The sequence below is a fragment of the Oncorhynchus mykiss genome, chromosome 11, assembly GCF_057628025.1.
Source record: "Oncorhynchus mykiss isolate SJ-2025 chromosome 11, ASM5762802v1, whole genome shotgun sequence".
Lineage (NCBI taxonomy): Eukaryota > Metazoa > Chordata > Actinopteri > Salmoniformes > Salmonidae > Oncorhynchus > Oncorhynchus mykiss.
Window position 1 is genome coordinate 13,440,977 of NC_143032.1, and position 12,340 is coordinate 13,453,316.

Sequence of the window (12,340 nt, forward strand, 5' to 3'; positions counted from 1 at the left end):
ACTACGAGTAAAATGTCGAGATATACATTACAACTTACCTTTTAAACCCTAGAAGTGTAGATGAATTTCCTTCATGACCTTTAAAGCCATATGAGAAATGTAATACTTTCGTTTATTATAAGTGGGGTGGGGGGGTATCGTTGACTCGATCTTCCACCAATTCAAAAATATGGGGAAACGACCGGTGCACTTTCGGCGCCTCAAAACCATACATGAACTGATATATTCCTTTATGTATTCTTCAGTTCTTGGCTTATAAAAAGTACGTCAACCAGTTAACACAAACGTTACTTCTCTCCTTTCGACCACCAAGATTCACTTTCCACTGGAAAACGCATCAAAATGATATTATACATCCCAATCGTTTCTTGAATTCTTCACAGTAAAATTATTGCAATAATGATATATCCACAACTTGTAAATTCCCACAAAAGGTTTGTTAAAGCTTTAAAACTATCGAGAGAAAAGAAAACGCTTACGGAATTGATGCAATTCTTTTTTTTCCTTTCCAGCTTCCAGCCAACTTAAACCAGTATTAAATCCAACAAGAAACTTTCTTCAAATATTTCATATGGATTATGTTTGACATAATGTCTTCCGTTGGAACATTCCTGTTAGAATACAGAAAATTAAGTTTTCTTCTGAAAATGTGAAATTTAAAGTTGAAGCATTTACTCCATCATGGTGGCCATGTTTAGGAGAGACCTAAGCACTGCCTGTCAACGTTAGGCGCGGAAATAGGTCCAATGAAATGTTAAATTACACGTATTATATAAAATAATGGTCCAGGAGGAATAAACCATTTATAAAAAATGAGCTTATGCAAAGGCTCAAATACAAATATATGTAAATTGCAGCGTTTTGGGTCAGATCGCGTAATACATGTTATGAAAAAAAGTCTCACTGACCCTGCGGAGTGATACATTGGAGCACTATCCAGGTAAAGAGACTTCTCAGTCATCAGCCAAGAACTCTCAAACCATGGACCTGGAGTTTTTGCGTAGAGTGGATGGGATTCTGTTCGCGTGGCCATGCATTCTCTCTATTTTGATTAATATCTGCTGGTTTAATTCAAGAGAGCACAGTGGCAACATACCTATTCTTTTGTGATTAGATATTATGGTTGAAAATAAGTTTAAAAAAAAAAAAAAAATTCTGTTTCTATAAAAGTCCTTGTTCTCAGAATTATCACATAAGAATATTCTACTAGCTGGCAGAAGTGCATTACATCATGAATTGCATTTTGCCTTTCGCTGCAGAAAATTATTAAGGTAATTGTGGGAGTTCTAATAGAGTTATGAATTGTGTACTTTGCTAAACATATTATGAGTTGATTATTAAACATTAAGGTATCAAACACACTTAAAGCACATCCTAATGCATCCATTTATTTTTTGTCAAAAGGAGTCACAAATTACATTTAAACACCAGGCATCAACTTCCTTGAGGGGCCAAATAAGACACCCATACATTCACTTACATCCGCCTATCATAGTGTTACTTTATCTATTGATTCTGCTCAGCTCTTTTCTTTAGATTTCTTTTTCTCATTGATCAGTGGGATGCACTCTGGGGGTCAAGGAGGGGATGGAGGAAGTCCAGACTGGTCCAGGTGCAGGAGGAAATGAGCTTCATGGGTTGAAAGAGGCTCCACTGTCTCATAGGACAGTGCTTCACTGATTCACTGAGTGCTCAGACCTCACTTATATCCTCCTCTTGTGTCCTTAGTTCTGTGTGCGTTTGTGTCAATGAAAGTGTGCTTCTTCTCTGCCGTGAAGTGTTTTGAGTAGGGGTAGGACTCGTATAAATATAGTCTGCACTACTATGTTTCCCTACCCACCATCAGCACACTAAGCCATCACTGTATATGACAATCATGTTTGATTTAAAAAAAATAATCTATGAATAACCTTCCCCAAAATGCATCCAGTATATATTCACATCCATATAATAGACGTTGGGAGTTGTTCTGATGGATGACACATGGATACAGTTAGATGATATCCCTCTTCACTCATATGGTATACCACAATAACACACTGTGCTTTTGTTGCAATTATACAGCCTAGATCAAGCTAAAGGTTCATTCAAATGTTACCTTTTGTCATCCCAAATCCTTTCTAATTAATTCAAGGAGGTCTTATTTTGAGACAATATTGGATTCATTTTGAATTGCTAATGCAGGACCTTTCTCTTTCAAGCCCAATTGTATATACCTTGAAAGGGACTGCACCACTCTCTTCCCTGTCATATTATACAATCCTAATGGAGCCCCATCTCCCTAACCCAAACCCTTTGAAACTTTAGAATTCAAAATAACAAAATAATAATAATTTAGTTTGCACCAATCTATATAATTGGTCTGAATTAGCCCTTCATTTTCTCACGTCATGCAGTGGTTTAACATTGAGGGACTTGGGCAATACATTTACAAATTACTCCAGCTGGAGGTCTCCTGCTGAAGCAACCCAGTGGCTACCCCTGTTTTACACCCGTAACATAGGCTACCTTAGGCAGTGGCAAGTAGAAAATACTGATTCTATCCCCTATGTATCCTCGTTTACTCTAATATTTGATGAGACTAGTTAAGACTATTCACTCTGGATTTCATGGAGTTAGGTTAAATGGCAACTTCCATTATGTTTTACCTTACAGTATATACAGTGCCTTGCGAAATTATTCGGCCCCCTTGAACTTTGCGACCTTTTGCCACATTTCAGGCTTCAAACATAAAGATATAAAACTGTATTTTTTTGTGAAGAATCAACAACAAGTGGGACACAATCATGAAGTGGAACTACATTTATTGGATATTTCAAACTTTTTTAACAAATCAAAAACTGAAAAATTGGGCGTGCAAAATTATTCAGCCCCCTTAAGTTAATACTTTGTAGCGCCACCTTTTGCTGCGATTACAGCTGTAAGTTGCTTGGGGTATGTCTCTATCAGTTTTGCACATCGAGAGACTGACATTTTTTCCCATTCCTCCTTGCAAAACAGCTCGAGCTTAGTGAGGTTGGATGGAGAGCATTTGTGAACAGCAGTTTTCAGTTCTTTCCACAGATTCTCGATTGGATTCAGGTCTGGACTTTGACTTGGCCATTCTAACACCTGGATATGTTTATTTTTGAACCATTCCATTGTAGATTTTGCTTTATGTTTTGGATCATTGTCTTGTTGGAAGACAAATCTCCGTCCCAGTCTCAGGTCTTTTGCAGACTCCATCAGGTTTTCTTCCAGAAAGGTCCTGTATTTGGCTCCATCCATCTTCCCATCAATTTTAACCATCTTCCCTGTCCCTGCTGAAGAAAAGCAGGCCCAAACCATGATGCTGCCACCCCCATGTTTGACAGTGGGGATGGTGTGTTCAGCTGTGTTGCTTTTACGCCAAACATAACGTTTTGCATTGTTGCCAAAAAGTTCAATTTTGGTTTCATCTGACCAGAGCACCTTCTTCCACATGTTTGGTGTGTCTCCCAGGGTGCTTGTGGCAAACTTTAAACAACACTTTTTATGGATATCTTTAAGAAATTGATTTCTTCTTGCCACTCTTCAATAAAGGCCAGATTTGTGCAATATACGACTGATTGTTGTCCTATGGACAGAGTCTCCCACCTCAGCTGTAGATCTCTGCAGTTCATCCAGAGTGATCATGGGCCTCTTGGCTGCATCTCTGACCAGGTCTTGGTAGATTTGCAGTGGTCTGATACTCCTTCCATTTCAATATTATCGCTTGCAGTGCTCCTTGGGATGTTAAAAGCTTGGGAAATCTTTTTGTATCCAAATCCGGCTTTAAACTTCTTCACAACAGTATCTCGGACCTGCCTGGTGTGTTCCTTGTTCTTCATGATGCTCTCTGCGCTTTTAACGGACCTCTGCGACTATCACAGTGCAGGTGCATTTATACGGAGACTTGATTACACACAGGTGGATTGTATTTATCATCATTAGTCATTTAGGTCAACATTGGATCATTCAGAGATCCTCACTGAACTTCTGGAGAGAGTTTGCTGCACTGAAAGTAAAGGGGCTGAATAATTTTGCACGCCCAATTTTTCAGTTTTTGATTTGTTAAAAAAGTTTGAAATATCCAATAAATGTCGTTCCACTTCATGATTGTGTCCCACTTGTTGTTGATTCTTCATAAAAAAATACCGTTTTATTTCTTTATGTTTGAAGCCTGAAATGTGGCAAAAGGTCGCAAAGTTCAAGGGGGCCGAATACTTTCGCAAGGCACTGTATATCACAATTTCTCAAAGCTTGAATACAATACACACACACACACACACACATACACATCTGTTTAACACCTAAACACATAGCGAAATAACAAACTAAGAATCATTGGTCTCATGTCTTCTAATTAAGGATATGTTATTGAACACACTGCTTCTTCACCCCAGGCTTGGACTACTAAATGGTATCATTCAGAGCCATAAGCCCTCCCCAGGCGTCAAGCCTTTTGCTAACTGCTGAAGAACACAAAGAAAAAATCAACAGCAATAAACAAATCAATTAAGAGGAACTGTCTTTCTTTTGTGCTGCTTGGCATCCATTTGGTTTTCTGGGCCAAAGTTAAAGGCTGCTGTGCTGTCGTGGTCTTGAAGTCTGTTGGTTGAATGTGGGCAAGGGGACCCAGTTAAAATCAGTACGTAAGCAAATTCATAATTCATAATAAAATAATATTGAGCCTGTGTGCCATCATGTAACGTGCATTACATTGATTGATAGTTTGTGCTGACTAAATGAAATCTAGTGTTTGAGCTATCCGGCCTCTGAGTGGGATGTTTTGAAATAGTATGGTTGCTGGTGCTTCAGCAAGCTAGAATCAAGGTGATGCCTTTACAGCCAAGATCAACACCTTGTGAATGTGGATTATGAAGGAGAGTGTGGGTTATTATTGGTTATCAAACATGACAGAGGATATTAATATGCATAATTGTATCCTCATGCTGAGATAGACATTCAAATTGATTTTGACTAAATGGGATGCAGATCAAATCAGAACTTCGTAGCAGGTTAGAAGAATTAACGTAGCAGGTTAGGAGAATTAACGTAGCAGGTTGGAAGAATTAACGTAGCAGGTTAGGATAATTAACATAGCAGGTTAGGATAATTAATGTAGCAGGTTAGGATAATTAACATAGCAGGTTAGGATAATTAAGATAGCAGTTGGGATAATTAACGTAGCAGGTTAGGATAATTAATGTAGCAAGTTAGGCGAATTAGGTTAAGGTTAGAAATTGGGATTAGGGTTAGCTAAAATGCAAAACAATTGCAATTTTTGAGGTGACTTTTACATCAGCTGCATCCCTTTTAACCATGATCATTCAAGGTGATTGCCAGTGTATCTATCTATAAGGCAGCCAATTCTGAAGAACAACAACACAGTTGTGCCCTTGACCACACTTGCTTGTATATATAATCTAAACTGCAACATCAAAAACCTTCAAATCCAACCTTTTTGGCAGAGTAAGGGTGAGTCGGAGAGATCAGAATTTTGCTTTGCTCTTTCTATGATAGAAGAGAATTGATCTGAACATTTTCAAGAAAATGGGAGCCTTAAGCCATATCGACCAGGAGCAAAGCTTAAAGAGAGAGCACAAAGAATACAATGTGAAATGACTTGGCAACTGCTGGGCGATCAGCACAGACTTGTACTGCCATGAGGCCATTGTGGTTAATGCTTATCGACTGAAACCAACTGCACACTCCAAATACAAAGGATGTCATCATTATAGGTGGGCTATTTATCCCGAACTGAGGACACAATATAGTTTCCTCGGTTCTGGATGACAGTTCATTCTAATGAGAAAAATGTGTATTTTTACAGATTTCACCTTTAATATTCATATTTCTTCTAACACTGTTGAGAATTTTAATTAAACAAGCCCAGCTGTCACTCAACAGAGGTCTGAAGTTGAATGTACCTTTCAAACACAACACACAACAGATTTTCACAACTCATCTACGCAGCAATTTGTCCTAAAGTTGGATCGGTTGGGGGATACATACAGTATGTGCAACAGTCCCTGTCCTTGTGGGCTATTTAGTTAATACCCTGAGGGATAAATCACATGACATGGGACAATGGTGGAGCAGAGTGAACAGCTGCTGGAGGGGTGGGTACTTTTACCAACTCCTCTTAGAGTAATAACAAACCATTCAGTGCCTAATTACTCAGTAAGGCTTGCCTTATAGAACAGAGAGCCGTGAAACAATACAGGGATCCACAGGGAGGGAACAAAACCCTGCTATTATGTACAGTACAGCTGGTCTCCGTCAATGAGCTACGAGCAGTCTGGGTTCCACAGGACGCGTGACTGATAGATAATTACTGTGTAATTAGTTGTGTTTCTCCAGGGCATCGCTATGGGATGCTGGCTGGGTGTCAAAAGTCAAAGGATAATTGGGTAGGGTGAGAGTAGTCCTGCTTGAACATGAAGACCCCATTTAAATAGTAGTGCTTGCCAGCTTGACCAAGCACTCCCCATATTACAAGCTAGGTAATAACCTAGGAATTGATGAGGCTCAACAGTCCATGAAACTGTTTTAAACTATCACCCTAAACATTTACTAGAATAGAGATTAAGGAAGTCCTATAGAGGGCGAGTTTGGTTTGACAGTTATCCCAGACTGTACATGAATCTGGATGACTGACATACAGAGGCTCTGCTCCATCCACTCTACCCTTGAACTGTCTGTGAAATATACTCTACAAGAGTGTTAACAGACATACACACAGACATATTTGTACACACAATCTATTGATGGCTTATTTCATAGAAAACTCTCTCTTTCCAACTGTCATACAGTATATCCTCTTTTCCAAAATACTTTAGACTTAAGAAGATCTGTCATATGAAGGGTAATTTCCATTTTTAGAGTCTACAGTATTCACACCCCACATTTTGTTGTGTTACAGCCTGAATTTAAAATGGAGTCAATTTAGATTTTTTTGTAACTGGCCTACACATAACATCCCATAATGTAAAAGTGGAATTATACTTTTCTACATTTTTGAAAATTAATAAAAAATGAAAAGCTAAAGCTTATTGAGTCAATAAGTATTCAACCCCTTTCTAAGAGCAAGCCTAAGTAAGTTTAATAATATACAATTTCTTAACAAGTCACATAATAAGTTGCATGGCCTCACTCTGTGTGCAATAATAGTGTTTAACATGATTTTTGAATGACTACCTCATCTCTGTACCCCACACATACAATTATCTGTAAGGTCCCTCAGTTGAGCAGTGAATTTAAAAACAGATCCACCACAAAGACCAGGGAGGTTTTCCAATGCCTCGCAAAGAAGGGCACCTATTGGTAGATAGGAAAAAAATAAAAACATCAGACATTGAATATCCATTTGAGCATGGTGAAGTTATTAATTACACTTTGGATGTTGCTTCAATACACCCCTTCACTACAAAAATACAGGCATCCTTCCTAACTCAGTTGCAGGAGAAGAAGGAAACCATTCCGGGATTTCACCATGAGGCCAATGGAGACTTTAAAACAGTTAGAGTTTAATGGCTGTGATTGGAGAAAAATGAGGATGGATCAACAACATTGTGGTTATTCCACAATAGTAACCTAATTGAAAGAGTGAAAAGAAGGAAGCCTGTACAGAATAAAACCATTCAAAAACATGCATCCTGTTTGCAACAAGGCACTAAAGTAATACTGCAAAAAATGTGCAACGCAATTATATTTTTGTCCTGAATCAAAAGTTTATATTTGGGGCAAATTCAATACAACACATTACTGAGTACCACTCTCCATATTTTCAAGCACAGTGGTGGCTGCATTATGTTATGGGTATGCCTCTAATCGTTAAGGACTGGGGAGTTTTTCAGAATAAAAAGGAAACGGAATGGAGCTAACCACAGGTAAAATCCTAGAGGAAAACCCGATTGTCTGCTTTATACCAGACAGGGGGAGATGAATTCCCCTTTTCAGCAGGACAATAAACTAAAACACAAGGGAAAATGTACACTGGAGTTGGTTTCCAAGATAGTGAATGTTCCTGGCCGAGTTACAGTTTTGACTTAAGTCTTCTTAAATCGCCATTGACACCCCCCCCCTCCCGCCTCCTTATTGTACACTGCTGCTACTCGTTGTTTATGATCTACATGCATAGTCACTTCATGTACAAATTACCTCACCTAACCTGTACCCCCGTACACTGACTCAGTACCGGTACCCCCTGTATATAGCCTCGTTATTCTTGTGTTATTTTTCATTATTATTTTTTACTTTAGTCTCCTTGGTAAATATTTTCTTAACTCTTCTTGAACTGCACTGTTGGTTACGGGCTTATAAGTAAGCATTATTTGGCACGTGACAAATAAAGTTTGATTTAGGCTGGGTTTCTATACAGCACTTTGTGACATCAGCTCATGTAAGAAGGGCTTTATAAATACATTTGATTGATTGATTGATTGATTGATTGATTGGATTTGAAATTCTATGGCAAGACCTGAAAATGGTTGTCTAGCAATGAGATCAACAACCAATGTAAGAGACCTTGAAGAAATTTGAAAAGAATAAATAGGCAAATGTTACACAATCCAGCTGTGGAAATACCTTAAGAGACTTACCCAGAAAGACTAATCGCTGCCAATGGTGCTTCTACAAAGTATTGACTCGTGGGTGTGAATACTAATGTAAATTAAATATTTCTGTATTTAATTTTCAATAAATTTTCCAGAATTTCAAAAAATAAGTTTTCACTTTGTCATTATGGGGTATTGTGTGTGGATGGGTGAGATTTTTTAAAATCTTAAATTCAGGCTGTAACACAACAAAATGTGGAATAAGTCAAGGGGTATGAATACTTTTTGAAGACACTGAATGTACAGTGTATGAAAGTATTGAGACCCCTTGACTTTTTCCTAATTTTGTTAAGTTACAGCCGTATTCTAAAATATTATTAAATAGTTTTTTCCCCCCTCATCAACCATCACAAAATTCCCCATAATGACAAAGCAAAAACAGGGTTTTAGAATGTTTTCTTCTAAAGCATACAGTTATTCAAAAGTATTCAGACTGTTTCAAAACATTTGCAACCTCTGTAACAGTTGCCCTATCTTACTTATTTTGTATTGATTTATTATTTTACAAATGACACAAACATAAAACATAATGGCATCCACATTTGGTGGATTAAAATAATCCAACAAATGTAAGAAATAAAATCACTAAAAGTTGCTGTAGCATCTAATATCAGTTTAACACATCCAGAATCAGAATAGAATTCAATCAATTGAGTTCAACAACATCTTCATAAAAACTGAACACCCCCTTCCATAACACAAAAAGATGAGCATTTAGTGCCTCTTGTACTTGTGGTGGTGCATGCAGCGGAAAACACCTGCTTTCTGTCCTTGGTCACCTCTCCTTTGGAAAACAGCACTCTGTGTGTCACTAGCCTCTGCCAGGCCCTGCTGAGGTAGGCCTTGTCAAAGTTTGAGGCATGAGAGGAGGGCCACTGTCTCCAGGAGGAAGACGATGAGGATGGCTCAGAGGGCCCAGGTGTCATGGCCGCCAAGTCAGCCTGAGCCGAGTGCCCATAGTTCCTCATGATGGCGTGCGTGGTGGCGAACACCACTATACGGTAGTCTCTCAGCAGCCGATCCAGGAGCTCTGAACACTTCCTGAGGTTGGCTTCCTGCTTTGCCACGCTCTCCCCTCCCCCACTTCGGTCCACCCAATAGAAGGCTGAGATGCTGTCGATGACCAATAGGCACAGAGTGGGCCGGCTGCAGAAGGTATTCTCCAGGTAGTGCAGTGTGAGAAGCAGCTGGACTGAGCTGGAGCAGTGAACCACGAAGAGTCGGCCTAGGCAGGCTCGCACCCTCTCCTCAGGCTCTACCGCCGCCCCACTATCCTCTCCTTTTGCGTCCTCCCCCAGGCGCTGCTCCAGTACTGTCACCAGCCTCAGCATGTCAAAGTGATAGTCGGTGTCCACGTACATGACTTCCACTTCCAGGCCCCCCCGGTCGGCTGGGAGGATGCAGTGGGTCACCAGATGGTACATGGTCTCAGTCTTTCCACTTCCCTCGGTGCCATGGAACTCCACTACGTCACCTGGAGAATGAATGTAAAAGAAATGTCAACTATGTGACTACTGTAATAATTTATTTATATGGCCTGATGATGCCATGTTTATACACCTGGACAAACTACCTTGAATAGGTCCAGCACCATCAGGAAAGATGTGAGGTTCAATGTCCCTCAATGACCGTCTCCCCTCCAACCTAGCAAACAACTGAAAGAAAAAACATACTCATTTAGAAAACAACATAATATATTCATGACCTTCTGATTTTACTTTGATAACAAAGTACTACTAGCTGCTAACTTGAAGTTCTGTTTTACCTTCGGTATTCATATCTGGCCCAAAGCAGGAAAACAGCTGATCGGAACCAGGAAGTGACTGTAAAATGTTTGTTGGAACTAAGCTAACTGCGATGTGTCTCTGTGGTTACTAGATCGTTGTATGGAAGTGCGTAAGTGTTAACAATGTTAGTTATCGGGTACATACTCGTTAACCTGTATGGAGTGTGTGTCGAAAGGGATTGAAAAGCACGAAAGGGTTATAAAAGAGCACGTACAAAGAAAAGGTTGGTTAGCTAAGCACATGGGGATATACTTGATGGAAAGGTGCACATCGACATATACATAATGTAACTTTATTAAAAACCTTTCGTTAGATACTTATTACACTTATAGGGTAACGTTAATTTGCAACATACTTGTGCACCGTTCTCTGTCATTTTGGCAGTAGTTGTCATCCCCTGTATCTGTCAGGAAAAAAAGAACGCGCTTTTTCAAATCGACTTCCGGCTTTTGGTATTTTACCGTAATATCTGACACAGACGAGCTATATGCATTGTTACCGAATCTTTGGTACACATAATGAAAAGTAGTTAAGCATAATTGCTATTAATCCTAACTTTATCAATAATAAAGTATATTAGCTCGTGTGACATAATATTACTTTCCTGCTTTTCATTGGGCGCGTGAGGAATGGTTTACAGCATAACAAGGTTGCCAAAACTTCGCGTCCAGAGAGGAAACAGTGGAGTTCAGATGCCACCTTGCGTTGTTTATATTGAAACACATTGGTGGTATTCTGGCAGCGTTTTACAGGCAGCCCAATTCTGATATTTTTTTCCACTTCAGATAATTTTAAAAGCTGATCTGATTGGCCAAAATAATAATTAGTGAAACAAATATCAGAATTGGGCTGCCTGTCTAAAATCATCCTTAGATGTTTTTACGGCTTCTTCATTTAGGCTACCGAGTGGCGCAGCCGTTTAAAGCACTTAATCTCAGTGTTAGTCTAACCGATGTGAAATGCCTAGCTAGTTAGCGGGGTGCAGAACAAATAGCGTTTCAATTGGTGACGTCGCTCGCTCTGAGACCTTGAAGTAGTTGTTTCCCTTGCTCTGCAAAGTTTTTGTGGGGCGATGGTTAACGATGCTTCGTGTGTTTGTCAGTTGTCTGTCTGGTTCGAGCCCAGGTAGGTGCGATGAGAGCAATGCTGAAGCAATACTGTTACACTAGAGACGTCAGACCTTGTTTCGATCCCGGGCTGTATCACAACCGTCGGTGATCGGGAGTCCCATATGGTGGCGAGGCCATCGTTGTAAAATAAGAAGTTATTATTGAACTGACTGGTTATTTCATGTTGTGTTATAAGGAAATACATTTCACAGGTTTCAATAAAGTATTTTTTTCTGTAACAGCTGATTGATTCAGCAACCATTCTACATAACAGAGCATTTTGGTATGAGAAACTGAGTCACGGTCAGGTGTGCGAGTTCCCATTACTACGTTCGAGTGGGGAACGGAGCCAGCGCGTTTACATTTTTTCCATCTTCCCTTTGACAATGGAAATACGCTCGCTGTCATACTACTAGGAATATAAATAACGGTAGAGGGAAATAAGCGAGCACGGGGCAGAGCAATCAGCCTTCTATCCAACCTTCAATAATACACTGTATTTAAACGAACTTTTTGATACAGTTGTTGCAAAAAGTCTATGGTGTTTTGGGGACATTCTTTCGTCATCATGAGCATGGCAGTCCACCCACCACTTTGCGTGATAGATTGTGGGATTGGGTGAGTTTGTTTGCTCGAAAAAGCTGAGTTTGCATTGAAGGTATGTGATCTGCCTCGAAAATGACAGTTACTAAGGTTATGTTGCCAGGTCGCAGTTGTAAATGAGAACTTGTTCTCAACTGACCTACCTGGTTAATTAAAGGTGAAATAAATAAAACATGTTATGCCACCAATTGACACAACCTTTTGCCATCTGACTCTGTTCCAC

At 39.6% G+C, this 12,340-nt stretch overlaps 2 protein-coding genes and 1 long non-coding RNA gene across 5 annotated transcripts in view; 1 reads left to right on the forward strand and 2 right to left on the reverse strand.

Annotated features, from left to right (window-relative positions):
* The window catches only part of LOC110535292 (histone-lysine N-methyltransferase 2C), a 232,245-nt gene extending 231,286 nt beyond the window's left edge, over positions 1-959 (reverse strand). Inside the window, exon 1 of one of the 2 annotated variants that reach the window (XM_036934913.2) lies at positions 39-959. The gene's annotated coding sequence lies outside the window, so the exon portion shown is untranslated. The remainder of the gene's footprint in view (positions 1-38) is intronic. The other variant, XM_090189444.1, reaches the window with a different exon arrangement.
* The window catches only part of LOC149979498 (uncharacterized), an 87,933-nt gene that overhangs the window by 3,087 nt on the left and 72,506 nt on the right, over positions 1-12,340 (forward strand). The gene's annotated exons all lie outside the window — the stretch shown is intronic.
* Positions 7,508-10,874, reverse strand: xrcc2 (X-ray repair complementing defective repair in Chinese hamster cells 2). Of its 2 annotated transcripts, none has more exons than XM_021620197.3 (3): positions 10,761-10,874; positions 10,192-10,273; positions 7,508-10,092 (listed from the first exon to the last, which is right to left on the reverse strand). In XM_021620197.3, exons 1-3 carry the CDS (start codon positions 10,797-10,799, stop codon positions 9,287-9,289), a joined length of 927 nt encoding a protein of 308 aa, XP_021475872.1. In that variant the 5' UTR covers positions 10,800-10,874; the 3' UTR covers positions 7,508-9,286. The 2 variants fall into 2 exon arrangements, with proteins under 2 accessions (XP_021475872.1, XP_036790818.1); XM_036934923.2 differs by lacking the exon at positions 10,761-10,874 and adding an exon at positions 10,384-10,512.